Source organism: Chrysochloris asiatica, unplaced genomic scaffold (genome assembly GCF_000296735.1).
Source record: "Chrysochloris asiatica unplaced genomic scaffold, ChrAsi1.0 scaffold00078, whole genome shotgun sequence".
NCBI lineage: Eukaryota > Metazoa > Chordata > Mammalia > Afrosoricida > Chrysochloridae > Chrysochloris > Chrysochloris asiatica.
Window position 1 is genome coordinate 1,223,819 of NW_006408596.1, and position 19,926 is coordinate 1,243,744.

The 19,926-nt window shown below is 43.5% G+C and overlaps 1 protein-coding gene across 1 annotated transcript in view; it reads right to left on the reverse strand.

The window, feature by feature from the left end:
* The window catches only part of ATP6V0A2 (ATPase, H+ transporting, lysosomal V0 subunit a2), a 54,090-nt gene extending 36,406 nt beyond the window's left edge, over positions 1–17,684 (reverse strand). Inside the window, exons 1-5 of the mRNA XM_006865366.1 lie at positions 17,568–17,684; positions 12,115–12,193; positions 7,081–7,178; positions 4,247–4,384; positions 3,456–3,544 (exon numbers count right to left, since the gene is read on the reverse strand). Of these exons, the coding sequence (XP_006865428.1) occupies positions 3,456–3,544; positions 4,247–4,384; positions 7,081–7,178; positions 12,115–12,193; positions 17,568–17,684 (521 nt within the window). The remainder of the gene's footprint in view (positions 1–3,455; positions 3,545–4,246; positions 4,385–7,080; positions 7,179–12,114; positions 12,194–17,567) is intronic.
* Positions 17,685–19,926: the final 2,242 nt, after the last annotated feature.

The following is a 19,926-nucleotide window of genomic DNA, read 5'->3' on the forward strand; positions in this document are numbered from 1 at the left end:
TTAAAAATAAAACAGGACCTTGTAGCGGTCCTGAAGTGCTGAACTGTATCCAAGGGTTTAGGGAGAGAAGAGACACACACAGCCCTGTTCAATGTTAGGTGAGTGAGGAGATCAAACTGAATGCTCCTAAAGTTGAGACACTCCTACCCCCTCGCACATAGGGCTACACTACACCTCCTATGAGTGTTACTGCTGATGATGCTGTTAGATGTCACCGAGTCAGCTCCAAGTCATAACATTCATGTACAACAGCCCGCAACACCGCCCAGTCCTACACCACCCTCACGTACCTACTGCGTTGGAGCCGACTGCTACTGCAGACACTCTGTCAAGCCATCTCCTTGAGGGTCTTCCTCTTTCTCACTGAGCCTCTACTTTATCAAGCAGAATGTCCTTCTCCAGGGACTGATCCCTCCTAATAACATGCCCAAATTACACGGGAAAAGTCTCATCGATCTCACTTCTAAGGAGCATTCTGGCTGTACTGCTTCCCACAACACCAATTTGTTCATCATTCTGACCGCTGTGGTATAGTCAATATAGTCATCAGCACCATAATCCAATTGTATCAAATCTTCCTTAGTCGCAAGCAATGAGGCAACTGAAAAGATCATGGCTTGGATTAGGCGCACCTTAGTTCTCAAAGTGGTATCTTTACTCTTTAATACTTTACAGAGAGATCTTTGCAGCTGATTTGCCCAATGTAATATATAATTTGATGACCTGATTGCTTCTTCCATGAGCACTGATTATTGGTGCAAGTAAAATGAGATCCTTAACAACTTCACAAAGGTTTCCTTTGTGTTGAAATATAATCCACACTGAAGGCGTTAGTCTGTGATCTTCATCAGTAAGTAATCCAGTCCTCTTACCTTCCAGCATGTAAGGAAGTGTCATCTGCATATCACAGGTTGTTAATGAGTCTTCCTCCCATCCTGATGCTGCATTCTTCATATAGTTCAGCTTCTCCGATGATTGGCTCAGCACACAGATTAAGTATGGTGAAAGGATACAACCCATGAATGAGTGGACTGAAAAAAACTCCACCTCACTGTTGTGTTGTAGTTGTTAGGTGCCATCAAGTCAGTAAGACTCATAGTGATCCTATGCACAACAGAACGAAACACTGCCCAGTCCTGGGCCAACCTCATAATTGTTGCCACACTTGGGCCCATTGATGCTGCCACTTTGCCAATCCATCTCGCTGGGGGTCTTCCTCTTTTCTTCTGACCCTCCACCTTACCAAACATGGTATCTTTCTCCAGTGACTGGTCCCTTCTGACGATATATCCCAAGTATGAGTGACAAAGTCTGGCCATCCTGGCCTCCAAGAAGCACTCTGGCTGCACTTCTTCCAACACAGATGTGTTTGTTCTTTTGGCAGTCCAAGGTACTTTCAATATTCTTCTCCAACACCATAACTCAAAAGCATCAATTCTTCTATGGTCTTCCTTATTCACTGTCCAGCTTTCACATGCATACGCGGTTAGTGAAAATACCATGGCTTGGGTCACGCACACCTTAGTTCTCAAGCTGACATCTTTGCTCTTCAATACTTTAAAAAGTTCCTGTGCAGCAGATTTGCCTGATGCAATACATCGTTTGATTTCTTGACTGCTGCTTCCATGAGTGTTGATAGTTGATCCAAGAAGAATGAAGTCCTTGACAACTTCAATCTTTTCTCCGTTGATAAGAATGTTGTTTATTGGTCCAGTGGTGAGGATTTTTGTGTTCTTTACATTGAGATACAATCCATACCAAAGGCTATGGTCGTTGATCTTCACCGTTAAGTATTTTAAATCCTCTTCACTTTCGGCAAGCAAGGTTGTATCATCTACATATCACAGGTTGTTAATGAATCTTCCTCCAATCCTGATGCCACGTTTTTCTTCACATAATCCAGCTTCTCGGATTATTTGTTCAGCATACAGGCTGAATAACTATGGTGAAAGAATATAACCCTATCGAGCACCTTTCTTAATTTTAAACCATTCAGTGTTCCCATGTTCTGTTTGAACAACTGCCTCTTGGTCTATGTACAGATTCTTCATGAGCACAATTAAGTGTTCTAGAATACTCATGCTTCACAATGTTGTCCGTAGCTTGTCATGATCCACACAATCGAAAGCCTTTGTGTAGTCAATAAAGCACAAGTAAACAACTTTCTGATATTCTCTGCCTTCAGCCAAGATCCATCGGACATCAGCAATGATATCCGTCATTCCACAGCCTCTTCTGAATCCGGCTTGAACCTATGGAAGTTCTCTGTCAATGTATGATTGTAGCCGTTTCTGTATTACCTTTAGTAAAACTTTATTTGCATGTGATAGCAGAGATATTTTCCGATTTCTGCATTCCACTGAGTCACTTCTCTTTGGAATGGGCACAAATTCAGATCTCTTCTAATCAGTTGGCCAGATAATCAGTTGTTTTCCAAATTTCTTAGCAAAGATGAGTGAGTGCCTCCAGTGCCACCTCAATTTCTTGAAATATTTCAAATTTTTATTCCATCAATTCCTAGTGACTTGTTCTTTGCCAATTCCTTCAATGCATCTTGGACTTCCTCCTTCGGTACCATTGGCTCTTGATCATATGCTACCTCTTGAAATGGTTAAACATCAACCATTTCCTTTTGGTACAGTGACCTGAGGAGCTCACTGAGGAGCCTACAAAAAATTTATCTACACTTGAGTTCCAGATGAAGTTGAAAAAGACTTTCCTGAGATTTAATAGCCACCAGCTAGAATTCAGCTCTGGTTTTTGGCTTAAATTCATATTAGTTTCTGTGTCAAAAGACTAATAAATCAGCCCAAGTTGAATGAGTACAAAATGATTCCAGCTGAGAAGAACACGCCCATTTCCCTGACAAATGTAAAAATGAATTCTCTTTTCAGAAACAGATCCTCAAACAAAACACTACTGAATTCTTAGCACAGAGCAGAGGAACTTAAGTTCATAAAAACAAGCAAACAACTAATCACATGGGGAAAACCAGTTCCCATTAGATTGCTGCTGTTGTTAAGTGCTGCCGAGTCGGTTCTAACTCATAGTGGCCCTGTATAGGGTTCCAAGGAGCAGCTGGTGAGTTTGACTCGGCGACCTTGCAGTTCAAACTGACCTTGTGGTCCAGTACTTATCCTACAGTGCCGTACTAGGCATCAATAATAAAGACTGGGTTCTCACCAAATAAAACAAGACTCTGTACCATCAATGAGTCTCAGTTTATGGGAGTTAACACTGAGTGTCACAAAAGTTAATTCATTGCAGGTCACATGACCACCATATGTCGACAAAGTCAGTATGGCTGAATAATGTCATTCAACAAACACAAGACTGCAGTGTTAGCTGAAATCTGCATTGGCTTTCGTACATTGAATCCCAGGCATAAGACGGTACCCATTCAGACACTGTCCTTCAACAAGTAGTGAAGGCTGATGTCTGTCGCTGTCACCTACCCCAGTTTTGCGCCAAGCCTTTGCATACAGCTGTAGTCCAGTAAAGAGTCATTCTCTAAGGCAGGGAACTCTTCATACGTGGGTTCAAACTGTAAAGAGACACAGAAAACCAAGTGGATCTTGTTAAAAGCAGCACCACCTTTCTCATGTTTCCAAACAAGCTTGGGGGGGGGGGGCAGTAACGGTCACGAACTACTTCGCTATGGGAACCAAAGCCCCATGATCACTTAGACACGAACCTCAGCTCTGCCTACTAGAAACTAATTTCCCCATCCCTCATCTGTAAGCCACCTGAACATATTCACTTAAAAGAACAGGTATCCGTTAAGTTATTGCCTCATTCCAAGTTAGGATCTGTTTGGTAGAAGTCACGACTCGGGTGAAACTGACTTAGAAGGATGTCCTTTTCCATTCTAGCCTCTCCACTGTGACGACGACTTAGTATCCTTAAGACACGAAAGCTTTTCAAAAAAATTTTAACTCTTAGTTATTTGGAAACCCTGATTTTTAGAGTTCAATTTCTTCCATTAAATTTTTGTCACGATCATACTAAGAATTTTTTCAACTGCAAACCAAGAAATTTACAAATATAAAGTACTGTTAATGCTAAAACCAACCAACACTAGAAAGAACTTGTAAAGTCTTTTAGTTTTGTTTTGTTTTTTAATGTCATACAGTCCAACTGGGGAAAAAAAAATACATCGCATTGGACTGACAACAAATCCTGCAGCCTTGGGAAAGGAGCTTTGACACAGAAGAAGGTTTTCCTGGTGACAGCTGGGGTTCAGTACCTCCACGTTGCGTTTTACCAAGGTCTTGGTCACCCTCAGCATATGAGTGTACTCGATCAGTTCAAGCAAGTTTTTCCTTAGTTTCTCCTTGTTCTTTGTCACTTCTCTTAGTTCAACCTCGAGTTTCTGCAACTGCTCCTGAAAGAAAATAGAGGTAGTCCAATTTCATTCCAAATGTGATTTCAATGGCCTTTTATAGCACACCAAATCATTACTGGAGCTTTCAAAGTCAGGATTCATGCTGCTTTGATAAGGATATGAAAAAGTGCAAAGAATTTAGAGGTCTATTATTTTTTCCCATAGAAACTGGTTGCTGTCACAGTGTGACCCTATGGGACAAAGTAGAAGCGCCCACAGGGTTTTGGAGGCGGTATAGTCTTTATTGCGCTGCTGCTGCTGCTACTGCTAATACACACAGGAAAGCACATACCAATCAACAGTGTCTACACGTGACGCTGATGACAAATCCTACCACTTGTCCAATCCTTCTCACCCTGCTCTTCTCACACTGCCCCCACTGGGTCCTATCGGATCTCGCTGTCATCAGTTTCATCCCATAGAGACTGTCTTTTCTCTGTAAGCTACAAGGCAGTCATCTTTAAAGAACCAGAATGCCACATGTGTCTCCCACAGAGCCAGAGTGGTTGATGGGTACATAACTCCCTAAACCCCCACCACCCCAACCTCTCAGCTACCAACCAAGTGCTTTAACCACTCTGCATCCATGGTTTCTTCCGACATTTATGGGCTCCTGTGGATTCGGACAATGTCTACGAAATTCCACTCACATCTGACAGAACAAAGCACGCGGGATGCTGCAGTAGGGAAGCGCTCTAACACTCCTCCCTCCTCATCCTGTCACGCCTGTCGGCTCTTCTGGTTAGCTCATCATCTGCTTTCAAATCTGTGTGTCCTTTCATTTAAAATAGGGAAAAAATTTAGAATGTCTGTTTTGACATATATACTTAATTTTCCTAGTCTCTAGCTTACAAGTTGCTATGCATTTTCATTTGCATAACTAATTGAGCATAAAAGTTCTTGAGACATTATTATTAATTGACGGCAGGAACTTTTTGAAAAAGAACAGCATTCACTTAACGGTGGCACATCAAAAAAAAATGTGTGGGTTTTGTGTGTTTTTTCATCTATTTTGCATAATTTGAAGCATAGATTTTCACCACGATAAAGCAATTAATTAAAATTAAAAGTTAAAAAAAAAGCTGTTCTACGGTTAACAAAGTATAACATAAACTGTTGTTGTTAAGTGCCGTCCCACAGCAACCCCAATATAGGGTTTCCAAGGAGCGGCTGGCGAGCTTGAACCACCGACCTTGCAGTTCCACATGACTTTGCAATCTGATGCATTAGCCCACAGCGCCACACCAGGACTCCGTAACATATAATACGAATGTGTGTGGATATATATATATATGTATATGTTGTTATATATGTTGTTAAGTGCCGTCAAGTCAGTTATGACTTACAGTGACCCTACATAGGGTTTCCAAGGAGTGGCTAGTGAGTTTAAACCTTGTGGTTCAAAACAGCCTTGTGCATTATCCCACAGCGCCACACCAAGATTAATCTGCTAAAGAGTCCATTTTCCCTTCAGAAAAAAATTCTCCTTTAGAAAGAAAGGCTTAATCTTCAGGAGTCAAGTGACTGATGCACCAAAAGAAAAATATAAAAAATATTGTTAAACATAAAATTAAAAAACTGTTTAACTTTAGTGGTCAAAATATAATACTTCCTATGATACAGTTAACTCCTTGCTTGTCATATATCTGCTACTGGGTGACGGCAGAGGGAATTCCTGAGAGCTGATCTTTTTTAGAAATAGTTACATTCTAAGCCTCCTAATGGTAATTAAGTACTAAATCACTGTAAGTAGAAATTTGTACAACAAACCACCAAGTCCGATGCAGACTCATATTTAAACAACCACTTAATGCACTACATTCATCACTCCGGGCTGCCTCACAAAAACCATAAACAGAAATGACTGTACTGATAATTATCTCACAGCCAACCCCGCCAACAGGCCAAACCAGATGACAGCTTTCTACTCATCTTTATTGTAGAATTCTCTCTAGAGACTAGAGTCCACTCACATCCCATATGTTAAGTGACTTCCGGTCAGATAAGCAGAGCAGCCTTAATTACATAATAATCATTGTTAAAAGATAAAGAATGCTAGTTTGTTTCCCAAAGTAATGAACTAGGACAACAATAGATAATTCATGGATAGGGCCAATGCCTAAAACCAGTCTGTGTTGTCACAGAGGGAAGGAAGCTTTTTCCCCAGTGAATGAGATCCTGCACTTGGGGTGAAGGGACTGTTTGCTATGTACCTTTAACAGACAACTGTCCTCCAACTAGCTCTCGAACGTGCAGAGGGAAGAGGGTTCAGAGTGAATCTGGAAGGAATGTGAAGGGAGTACGACTAGGCAAAGCCAGCAGCAGTGTGGATGGTTCCAGAACGAGCTTTATTACATGACGAGGCACCGCACGGAACGGTCTAGTTTTCCCTAGTCTCTGTTACAACACCATTTGGAAAGCAAGACTGTGTCGCACACTGTAAAAGGCTGCAATTCAAAAAGCACATGGAAAAATTCCATGATTTTTTCAGTCTATTATTCCACAAACATTTTCACGCTCCCAAGCAGAAGGTGAATTACAGTTAGAGCTGATTGTGGAAGGTCAAGCACGCTACTGTCCTTTCATTTTCATTCCACATTCTGGAGAAAGCAGAAATGCACTGAACAATCTACCACCAGCGGATAAGCAGTCTCTGAAATCCGGGACCTGACGCTGCTTCTTTGGGGATATGTTACCTGCATTTCTAGCACCTGCTTCAGAGGAGGAGCAGGAGGGCTGGTTTCTCCTTCAGGAAGGGGGATGTCTGCTTTATTAATCTCCTGCACTAAATACGCTGCAAAAGTAAAAGTAAAAAACAAAAAATTAGATAGAGAAACCAAATATGTTTCAGTCGAACATTTAATTCCCACCCTTCTTGTTGTTGTTAGGTGCCATCGAGTCGGTGCCAACTCATAGCGACCTTATGCACAGCAGAACGAAACACTGCCTGATCCTGGGCCAACCTCACTATTGTTGCCTTGAGCCCCAATGATGGTACCACTTTGCCACTCCATCCCACTGGGGGTCTTCCTCTTTGTCTCTGACCCTCTACCTTACCAAACATGATCTCCTTCTCTAGTGACTGGTCCCTCCTAGGCCCTCTAAATACAAATGTCAACACACACAAAAATCCTTGTATGTTCCAATGGACTTACAGGTCCGTTTTTCTCAAACTTGCATTCAAAGATCCGAAAAATAATGCCTCTGACAGAGACTGGCATGTGATGACAAAATAAATAATAATCTGGATAAACATTTTTCTGAAATTCCCCAAATTTTCTTGAAGTCTAAAGTACCAGTAAATCCTTAGAACAAACAACCAAACAAGATCTAAAGGGCAGCACTGGCTCAGGAAGAAAGTTCAGAAGGCAGGAAGGGGTAAGACAGAAAGATGAATGGAATTAGGAAACCCAGAGAGGAAGTGGGAAAAGTGCTGCTACGCTCTGGGGGTCGTGAGCCATGTCAGGAAGCTAACTGTGTATGAGTGGTGGAATGAATAACCAACTGGCTTTGTAAACTTTCACCCAAATCACAATAAATGGTTATAAAAACAAGAAATTGAGACCAAAAATAAAACTTGAGTTATAAAAAAATTTGAGCCATACTGTCTCTGCATCAAGAGACAGAAAATTCCGAGCACACTTGGCATTTCAGAAATACCTAGCAATGGGCCTAAAGTAGTTGTGATGGAAATTCTGAGCACACTTGGAATTACAGAAATACCTAGCAATGGGTCTAAAGTAGTTGTGATGGACTGAGTATGCCCTCCTAAAACATGTACAAGAATCTTGGTCCTTGGACATCATCCTAACAGAGAACAGGGTTTTCTTTGTCAATGAAGTCCCAGGAGTGAAGAGTACGTCCTAAATCTAACCCCTTCTAAGTCATGTTGTTGTTGTTGTTGTTAAGTACCACTGAGTCAGTTCTGACCCATAGCAATCCTGTATAGGGTTTCCAAGGAGCAGCTGGTGAGCTTGAACCACCGACCTTGCAGTTCAAACCGACTTTGCAGTCTGGCGCATTTAACTTTCTAAGTTACACAGAGCAGCATAATCACAGAAACAAAGAGGCGGACAGACACTATGTGATGAGGAGGGAGGTGATGGCTCTTCAAGTTCAGGAGCACGCCAACAATAGCTGGCTTCTAGGAGCTGAAACAGACCAAGAGGGACCTCTCCCACACCCTGCCCCAAATTCAGATTGTGTGACTCTCCTTAAACTGGGCGGAAAATACACTTCTCTTCTTTATTTTACTGTTTTAAATTGTAATTTGAGAGATGGTTTTCCATTCAACAATTCATAAACATTTTGTTTCAGGACATTAATTGCAATTCCCACAGTACAACAGCACTCTTCCTACTTCTTCCTGTGTTTCCTGTTTCCCTTCCTCCGTCTTTCCTATCCCTGACTGCCTTCCGGACTTGGTCCCTGGGAAAATGCAGACGATTTGATCTCGTGTGGAATTTCTGATCTTTCAAGTCACTGTTTATGGTATTTGTGTGACAGCTGTTGTCAGGTGCTGTCGAGGTGGCTCCCACTCACAGTGACCCCACTCACAGTGACCCCACTCACAGTGACCCCCGTGCACAACAGAATGAAACACTGCCCGGTCCAGCACGATCTTCACAATTATTGCTACATTTGAGTCCTTTGTTTCAACCACTGTGTCAGTCCATCTCATTGGGGGTCAGTAACACTGGTAACTAAGACCCCAAGAGACAGCAGTGGGACTTCCCTGCAGGCCACCCTTAGGTGGGATTGTTGCCCACCCAAACAATCAGGAAGACTGTCAGCAAAAGGAATCCTTGTAAGACACAAGGCAGAAAGCCGGCCTCTCCTGAAACTTCCCAGTACGTGTGGTATTCGGACTCAACATGCCCCCCACTGCTTCACTGCTTAAATGAAAAGCCAGATTCACGGAACCAAGAGTGAACTAACCCAGCTCACTGTATCACTTCTCCTGGATATTTTCAGTTTCATGAAACGCCCTTTTCCTTAGGACAAAGGTCACAATGCCTGGTGTAAAGTCATCATCAGACATCACACTTCTGAAATGTGTTATGAGCTGTCGTATTTTTTTCTTTTTAAATAAAAGTGCAAAAATGTTTCATCAACAACACACCTAAAATCACTTGAGAGTTCCTCCTTTGGGAAGTTATACTCTTTTTAAAGCAGTTTAAGCTATAAGCGAAAGACAATATACAATAAGGATGAGGTCAGTACAAAACAATCAAGGCAAAGAAGACAGTGGGAGGCACATAGGAGTCAAACGCAACATCGGTAAGTACTATCACATCTGCAACCCTGTACTAACAGTAACCTACCAGTTAGGTACACAGAGACACACTGAAACGGTAAGGGAAGACCAATGGGACTACAATAGGGTATTTCTATGTACACATATGCATGGACTGCAAATAGGTCCATGTATAACCAAGCATACAGGAGCAAGAGTTAGCGACACTTGTTAGCATAACCAAATACCTTGAGGGAACAAGTGGCTGGTCCTGGGGTCTCAGGACCACCATCTAGAGGACATGAAGGTGAGCTGGCCTGACAGTCCCCAGAGACAATGCTGTATACCCTACTTTGGTGAATGGTGACTGGGCTCTTAAAAGCTTGTGAGCAGCCATCTAAGATACACCTACTGATCACTCCTCAAAAAAAAAAGAATAAAGAAAATTAAAAATACATAGAAACAACTTGTCCAAACGGAAAATGGACCATGTGAATCCCAGACCCCAAGATCCGGAGACCAGAAGAACAAGATGGCACCCAGCTACTACTACTGAACACAATAAAGGGATGAGAACAGAAGGTCAGGGAAAGAGTAGGAGAAAAATGTGGAACAAAACACAGCATCATCAGAGACTAAGCTTACTAGTCTCACAGAAACTGGGGGAAGCCTTGCGACTGTGGCTCTTAATCACCCCTCAAGTCTGAACTCATGCCCATGGAGCAACTTTCAGCCCCCAACAGAGAGGCCTAGAAGATGAACAATAACACCAGGGAGACTCCTTAGAAGCAGCAGCCACATGAGATCAAAAGGGCAGCATCTGCCCGGGGAGAAAGTCCAGAAGGCTGGAGTGGGAAGAACGCTGGTGCATTGTGGGGACCGCAGTTAATGCCATGAAACAAAATGGGTATGAGTTGTTGAATGGAAAACCAATCTGATCTGTAAACTTTTACACAAATCACAATAAAAAGTTAATTAAAAAAAACAACAACAACAACAACAACTAAGAAGTTACAGGAAATCCTGCACATGTTGGCTGTGTTACCGCTTTGGGCCTCCTTTAAAAACTTCATTCCAAATATACTATGTGTTTAATGACTTCCATTTGTTCAAAGGGCGAAATGCAACGCCATTTAATGTCCACCCTTTTACCTCCTGGCCGCGAATTGATTCCAACTCATAACAACCCCATAAAGCACAGGACAACTGTTCCATGACTACAAATCTAAAAAGAAGTGTACTGCCTTCAGAGTTAGCTGGTGGGTTCACACTGAAAAGCTTTCTGATAGCAGTCCAATGCTTAACCCGCTGAACCACCAGGACTCCTCTCAGCGCACAATGTATACGAATGTGAAAAAGAATCGGTTTCCAATGGCGACATACTTCCTTCTCCGATATTAAAAATCCCCGATTAAGCCATAGCAATGAAATGATATACAGTTGGATGAATGTAAAACTAATGTGCTCCCAAGTAAACTATCACATAGTTCACAATAAAACATTTAAAAAAAAAAAAAAAAATTCCCCAACTAAACAACAGAAAATCTACAGCAACTATCTGCATTGGTTTTTTTACAACAGAAATCATTCCAAATCACATCCTTCCCACAACTCCCTCTCGCAGGACCAGCCTTCAAAAAACAAAGGCTCCACTGCAATCCTTGGTTTGAGATCATTTTGACCATGTACTTCAGCCAGAACTTCAAGACTTACCTTGATAAGGACTATTTCCAACAAAGCAGGTTAAAGATTTTAGATATAAGAGAAGCAGCCTAGGGCACTGATCTAACACATTCACTAAAGCCCTGAAGAAAAGGAAATGATTCTAACCAAAATACCTACCATTTCCTGCTTCCCTTGGTCCTTCTCATGTAGCCAATGTTTGTAAGTTACCATACACTACAGTAGACGGGTTAAACTTCTAACCAAAATACCTGCCATTTCCTGCCTCCCTTGGTCCTTCTCATGTAGCCAATGTTTGTAAGTTACCATACACTACAGTAGACGGGTTAAACAAACCATGGTGCGTTCATACAATTACATACACTGCAGCCACACAAACCAGAACAGAAAGATAGTCACAATTAGCACGGGTAAGTGAGACCCAAAGGGAACACTAAATAACCTGACCCTTGTTTAGAAAGACTTCTCTTAGACATCAGTAATAAGAAGCAGGGAAAGGTAATTGTTAAGTGCCGTCGAGTCGGTACCAACCCACAGCAATCCTGTATAAGGTCTCCTAGGTGCAGCTGGTGAGCTTGCAGTTCAAACCAACTTTGCAGTCCAGCGCATTAGCCCACAGCGCCACCCCTGGACTCCATGGAAAGGTACTATGTACCTGCAAAACCATGACAAGCCTGAAGTCTGGGGTACGCGGGCGGTTTCTTGTGTCACTTCTGCTTAGCTACATTTTCCTATATTTCCCTCTAACATCAACATGGTTTGATTATATTAAAATGATTATTTAAGTTATGAAACTAGGAAACAAACTTACCCAGTATTCTCTCCAGTTCTTCGCACCTCTTCATCTCACCAACAAATTTTCTTTGGAAGGAACTTACAGTCTGGTTGAGCTGCAAAAACCATGAGGCAATTGTTTTAAAACAGTGACGGCTTTGGAGGTGATTTTCACAATCTAATAAAAAAAAACAACGCAATACTGGTGGAAGCTTGGGAAAAAGTATACTCTCAAAAACTACTCAAGGGTGTACAGACTGGCATGCTTTTTCTGGAAAGCAGTTCGGTAATGGTTATTAGATTAAAACAAAACAAGCAAAAAAAACCTCAAAAATATCCTTTGGACCAGCAATCTCTCATGAAGAAATTTCTCCTAAGTACAAATTATGGATCTGAATAAAAACGTATCTAGAACATCATTAACCCCAAGGATACTTCCCTGAATAAAGGGAAAAAATAATGATCATCTAACCGGAGGAAACTGCCTTGAGAAATTCTAGTCTATAGCCCTACAACTGAATACGATTCAGCCATAAAAAGAAAAGAACACACATACTGCAACAGAGGGGAACGGCAAATGTATTCTGCTGAAGGACCGAGGCATTCACACAAGCTCACATGTTACAGGACTCCATTTATCCGAAACTTCCAGAAAAGGCAGGAACTACAGATACAAGAAGTAGAGTAGTTGTTGCTTGGGCTGGAAGAGACAGAGCCGTGGTGGCACCATGGGTTAAGCACTGGACTGCTAACCTCAGGGGAAAGATGAGGCTGTCTGCTTTCATAGGATTTATAGTCCCAGAAACCATGAAACCGTTCCACTGTCCCAACAGATCGCTCTGAGATGGAACTGACTTAGGAACAGTGGGTTTGGTTTCTGGTTCTAGGGGCTGGGGAGGAGAACGGGGCTCAGCAGTAAACTAGTAGGAGATCTCACTGGGTTAATGGCAATGTTCTCAAACTGGACTATGAGGAGAGCTGCTTGACTTGGCAAATTTTCTAATTCGTTGAATCGTAACCTTTCAGTGGGTGAATTTTAAGATGTGCATCAATAAAGCTAAATAAAAATTAGGGTGCAATCAGTGGTAAAATATTAAGTTTCAAATGACAAGATGTTTACTTAAATTGTTGTTGTTGTTAAGTGCTGTGGAGTCAGTTCCGACCCTTAGCGACCCTGTACAGGGTTTCCGAGGCTGTAAATCTTTACGGGAGTAGAAAGCCTCCTCATCTTTCTCCCACGGAGTAACTGGTAGTTTCGAACTGCTGACCTTAAGTTTCGCAGTCCGATTCGTAACCACTACGCTACCAGAGCTAAATTAAGCAGTTTAATATTTAAATGTTTCAGGCTCATCGGGATATGTAATTGTGATTTTGAAGAGTCCTTATCTGTTAGAGATACTTAACACTGACAACAGAGTCCTCGTGTGGCAATGTAGGATAAGCACTGGACTACTAAGAGCAAGGTCGGCAGTTCAAACCTACCAATCGCTCCTTGGAAACCTTAAACAGGTTCGCTATGAGTTGGAACCAACTCAAAGGCACTTAACAACACTGACAAATAGAAACACACTTGCATGCTGGAATGTGCTTCAACATAACCCAGAGTGGGAGGGGAGCGTGCAGGTGAGGGCGTGGAAGGAAGAGTGACGGTTATATGGGGGCTCACTGGACTGGGCACTCTAACTTGATGTAACTCACAGCTTAAGAAAAAATTTAAGTACTGTATAAAGAATATTTAATAAAATGAGAAAATCAGTCAGTGGGTAGGTATGTGGGGAAACAGATTTAATACTTTCAGCATAAGTCCAATGTTCTACAAAGTACATATAGATGTACATTTTAAGATATTATTAAAATAATATTATGTGACCAACAGTAACCAAAAGGTTCAAGTGTTCTTTTCCAGGTAATGGGATTATGGAAAAAAATCAACCTATTTTTTCATCCTCCAGATGTTCCACAAATGTGAATTACTGTCATTTTTATTATTATTATTATAAAGAATCATTTATCTTGAAAGGCATTTAAGATAAGAATTCTTATCTTTCTAGAGTCCAGGCACTCAAAAAAAAAAAAAAATTTACAGAACAACTCAGCATGAAACTGTTCAACCTGAGAAGTAAATACCTCAAGGGAGCAGTTCTTCAAAGCTTCACCTGTTCGTTTTTTTAAAGTATTAACCAGAAGAAAGTTTAAAGAATCCATTTCACTTCTGCCTGGTATGCTCCCTTTCATTTCTGAAAATCGTATTAACCACTTCCAAGTTCCTAATGATTCAGAAACAAGCTATTTCTTGAGAAGTTATTTATCATCAAAGGCTGCCTATGTCTGACACTGCTTCTCATTCTGAATGTTCTTCAGATCAAACACTAGCTACCTCAAACAGAATGTCACAGTTTTACAAATAGTTAAATCTTTAAGAAGAGGTTAAGTTTTTTGGCAGTAATTATGAACCACAAGGACCACAATTCAAACCACGAGCTGCTATGCACAAGATGAGGTTTTCTGCTCCCTCGAAGATTTACAGCCTCAGAAACCCTATACAGGGTTGCTATGAGTCAGAACTGACAAGACTTAACAACAACAACAGTACAAACATGACTGAATTTGACACACATCATCATCTCCTGACATATAAATTCACTCCTCACACATCAACTTGGATAGGTTCCAAATACCAGATCATTACACCAAACTGGCATCGTGTGGGGGGTGGCCACATCAGATCCCAAAATGGAAGATAACTGGACCATTACAAAACTGCCCAAGAACATCATCACATTACTGCCAAACCTCTGAGATCCCAGGCCTGGCCAAGGCGACTAGTCTTCACCAGCACAGCCAGTGTTCCTTTCCCTTTGCACCTTGGTGTTCATTACTGCCACAAGTAGGAGGGAAATACACAAAACAGCTACACAGTATTTTTACTATTGTTGTGTGGCAAACTTTTCCCAGCCCTGTCTGTGGCCTTAGGATTCTTTTCTTTTATGAAGTTTTGTTTTGTTTTTGTTTTCTTTTTCCGGGAAGCACAATCACTCTGGTTTAAGACTAATGGTATAAACTTCATTAGAGCGACTGGATTCGTTTTAAGACCAGCATTTAACCTAGGCACGCCAGCAAAGGGCACCACCACCTTTACTGACTCTCACCAGTCTCTCACCCCGCCCCCAGTAACTAAAGGACTCAAGGTGAAGTTCCTTCTTTGAGTGCAGACTGCTACAAAAGTGAGGTGACCTTTCCCTTCTTCACTGGGTCCTATCCGTGAGTCTACTGACCTTTCTTTTCCAGGCCTTCTTACTGGCTGTTAGAAGGGTTACTAAAGGGAAAAAGGGAAATTGGCCAACTTTTACAAGCAAGGTTCAGTGACCCCCTAAGAGGGATGCAAGGTCTGGGAGAAACTCAAGCAAAGAGAAAAGAGAGTATTCAAGTTATGAGGGAGCTTTCTGCACTGGTACTCAAGTTGTGTGACACACTCACACACATCCATACACACACAAATGCACATGTGCACATGTACAAATATGTGTGTATATATATATATATATATATATATATATATATATATATATACATGCATGTGTGCTCGCATTCATCTGCATATACATGCACATGTCCACGTATGAACATAGAGAGTGTACAGACACTTGCATATGAATACATGCATGCACACACACATCTGGACTCTGAGATCCTAGCACCACACAATGAACCACTCTTGTGACCATTTCCATTCTATTTTCCCTCTTGGAAAAACAGAAACAACGCTTTCCTTTCCTAAGATCCGCTCCGGCTCTCAGGGAAACCTGAGACTTGCTGGTGATCCGAACCTTAGTTCCACTCCCTTGGATTTGAACGTGGTGTTTGGGCTGGAACACTAACAAGAGGGAACAGATGCAGCTATCAGAAGCAGGGGGCTGTTTCCCTTGTTCAGCAGCATCATCTACCAGGGCAGTCGGCCACGTGCTCAAGTCCCAGTGGCTGCAGGACCCAGGAAGAGAACCGAGCCACTTCATCATTCAGGATTTTCCCTATGGCCTGGCAATCGCCTCACCTGGCCAACACGAGAGTCACCAAGGTTGAATCATGGGTGGGTGGGGTTCCCTTTGGAATCAATAACCACACAGAAAGATGAAGGCCAAGAGTGTGGAAATAGAATATGATATGCCATATAAACATTCACCTGAAGTGACTTTCAATACTAAGTCTTCTAGAAGGTGCCCAGCTATCACTACCAACTATTCTGATCAAGGCCCAACAGGCGAACCCTGAGAGGCTTACTGGACCAGTTGAGACTAGAGAACTCCCTGAGACTATGAACATAGCTCCGCTGTCACTTTTTAGCTTAACAACAAATTGCCTCAGAAATAAAGGCTATCACTCCAGAGTACTGGGCTCCTTTAATATTCTACAGTGACTTTAAAACAAAGATGAGAAGGTACTCCATTCATGGAAACACGAAGAAGGTAAATTATGACAATGTTGACACATTGTAAAAAAATGTAACCAATGTCACTGAACAATTTGTTCAGAAATGGTTGAATGGGAATCTAAAATGCTGTGTTTACGTTCACCAAAAACACAGTAAAATCTCACTTTACAGAAGTTCTAGGTCCTACTTAATAGACCTGTTTCTACATCGGTCTTTCCCTTTAGAGCACTGTGCAGTTCAGAATCAGAGTGGGTGCTGAAGGGACCAATGTGTGTCTCCTGCCGGCTGGGAGCTTCCCCAACACAGGGGCCTTGTCTGCCTCGGCACCAGAGACAGTGCGTGAAACACAGAAAGGACTGAATGCAAGCCTGTTCGTTCACTCCACCCACGCCTACGGTGTTTCGCGCTGCCGGGGGGCTGTGACGAGCAGTGGGGAGCCAGGAGGAAGGAGATGGCCAAGGTCCTCAACCTCGGCAGCAAGGGTCCGCTGTCCATGGTGGAGGACAGCAATGGACAAGCAAACAGATCCATAAACAAGAGTGGATCATTCCTCGCTGGGGACAGCTTCCAATGGGCAATGCTGACTACGCTCCTTGCCCCAGCAGGAAATGGCGTGGACACCATCAGCACTGCGAACAAAACCCGCGGAAACCCCTTCCCCCAGGGGGGCTTCAGCCCGGTTCGGTCCCAGTTCCGGTGCTGGGAACCACTCTCTAGTTTAGACCCGCCCCTCGCCCTTGGATCTCAGATTAAACGTCCAACCCTCTCCCGGGCAAAAGCTCTCAGTACACATAGGTGAATATGTGCTCGGTGTGTGTCTCGGGGCGCCCCCGGAAGTTCCGCAAGGACCCCGAGCGCCCCGAGGAACCGATGGCAGTGCCAGGCACTCACTCGGTGCATCTCTCAAGACCCCAAAGTTGGGAGGGACAACCCCGAAGCGCTCCTAACACGTCTCGAGTCAGAGGTCTGAGCCCGCCTCTGCGGGACTTCCGGAGGGTAAACTGAGGCCTCAGCGTTGGCGTCCGAGTGGGAACGGGGGCGGGACTGGCGGCGACACTCACGTCTCGGAACTGGACCAGGCCCTTCTCGCCCAGGGCGCTGAGACACTCGTAGGCCGTGCCTGCCTGCAGGAAGAGCTGTGCTAGGCACATGCTCTCACTCCGGAACAGCGAACCCATGGCGGCCCGCGAGCTCAGCCCGGCCGGCCCGGGCTTTCGCTGCTGCCTGGCCGCGGCGCCGGGGCATAGAGCTCGGGGTGCAGCGGCCGCCTCAATGCTGCCACCTCGGCCGCCGATACCGCCGCCGGTGAGGCCCCGCAGCCGGTTCCGGTTCCGCCCCCGAGAGCCCCGCCCCCGGCCGGTAGGCGGACCAATGGCCGCCCGGAGTTCCGGGAGCCTCTGCGACTGGGCCAACCGGCGCTAACCCTGGGTGGGCAGTGGCGGCTCACGCATTCCGCGGACCGTCGAAGAAAACGGCCATTCGCTGTACAGCCTAGAGCTTTTAAGACGAGTTTTATTAACATGCCATCAAATTCACCCGAATTAAGTGTACCACACTGTGATTTTTAGTAAACTTGCCATCACAATCCACTTTTAGTACCTTTTCACCAACCCGCCCCCCAAAATCCGTCGTGTCCCGTTGGAGACACTGCCACTTCCTGTGAACATGTGCTTGGTGTGGTTTTGCTGCGCAGGACATTGCGTGTGGTTGGAATCACACACTATGAATACTTTGTCTATTGTGCCCTGTGTGCCCCTTTAGACCAGAGACAATGTTCACATCTGGACATGGTCGTCCACTGGCCACCTCTCTGACTGAAGACAAAGATCTGAAAGGAAACTACTTAAATACCTCCCCCCAGCTACTGTAGCTGCATTTGAAATAAAATCCAAAACTTTCTAGATCCGCTGCCTTCCCCGACCCTTGTCCTTCGGATTGGTCTGCTTTTCTTTTTCAAACACACCTGGGCTGGGATTTGAACTCACTGTTCCCTATGCATAGAACATCCTTTCCCCAAACTTTTTCAAAGCTGGCTCCCAGGCTCCTCCCTCCCTGGGGTAGCCCCTAAACCCTATGTAAAGTAGGCCTCCCACCCAAGTCTCTTACTGTCTATTCCCTTCATAGCACTTGCTGCCTGTGTCTCCCTCATCAGGGTGTCCGCCCCAAACAGCCCGCTTTGTTTCCAGTCTCCCCAGAACCCCACAAGGAGAATGGCCAGGGCAGCTCGTAGCGATTTCTGAATGTATTCACTAAGAAAAATTACAACTGTAGTGTACCCTTCAGGCCCCATTGTCAAAAGTGAGTGCCCCCTCCTTTTGAAGCACAAAATAACAAAGCCCAAAATATCAGGATAAATTACCTGTCATTTTTGGATATTTAAAACTAATTTTCCATAAATATCTTAAATCTGAGGTAGTTGTTGTTATGTGCCGTGGAGTCAGTTCTGACTCATAGAGACCCTGTACAGGGTTTCCGAGGCTGTAAATCTTTATGGGAGCAGAAAGCCTTATCTTTCTAATGGAAGATTCCTGAAATTCACTGGTAATCCACAGAGGTTCCCCCTCCTTCTTGTCATTGTTGTTAAATGCAATGGGAGGTAGTTCTCACTCATAGCAAGCAACCTTGTATAGGGTTTCCAAAAAGTGGCTGGTAGGTTTGAGCCATCAATCTTGTGGTTAGAACTTCAGTGCTTATCCTACAGCACAACACCAGGACTCCATCTCCTTGTGTTGTTGTTGTTTTGTGCTGTAGAGTCGGTTCCAACTCATAGCGACCCTGTACTGGGTTTCCAAGGCTGTAAATCTTTATGGGAGCAGAAAGCCTCATCTTTCTCTCGTGGAACAGCTGGTAGTTTCAAACTGCTGACCTTGTGGTTTGCAGCCTGATTCATAAACACTATGCTACCAGAGCCGGATTCATAACCACTACAGTTCCATCTCCTTGTAATTAGTTATATATTAGATACAAATTAGTAAAAAATATATATAACTACAACACCAAACCTATCATTTCACACACACACACATAAATATTTAAGTTTTTATTGTGAATTGGGTGATAGATTACATGGGAGAACATCAGCTTTACGTTCACCCTATCGTATTTTGTTTCACTGCAATGATTACAATTCCCTCCATGCATCATCATTCAACAGCATTTGCTTCCATTCCGTTTTGGTTGTTTTCTTGTTTTTTGGATGGACACCGAAGCACGCAGTAATATACAACCATTTAAACAACCCAAGGGTATACCCCGTAAGTCCGCCTCATGGCCGTCAGCATACAACCCCTCTCCCTCCCTGAGTCTAGAGCCCCCAGCCCCTCCGTCTCTCCATGTCTCCATCTCTGGCGTCACTGCTTCTCTGGATAGGGTCCCACACTTGGCTCTCCTCCCTTGATAATCCCAGGGTCCTCTGCTCCT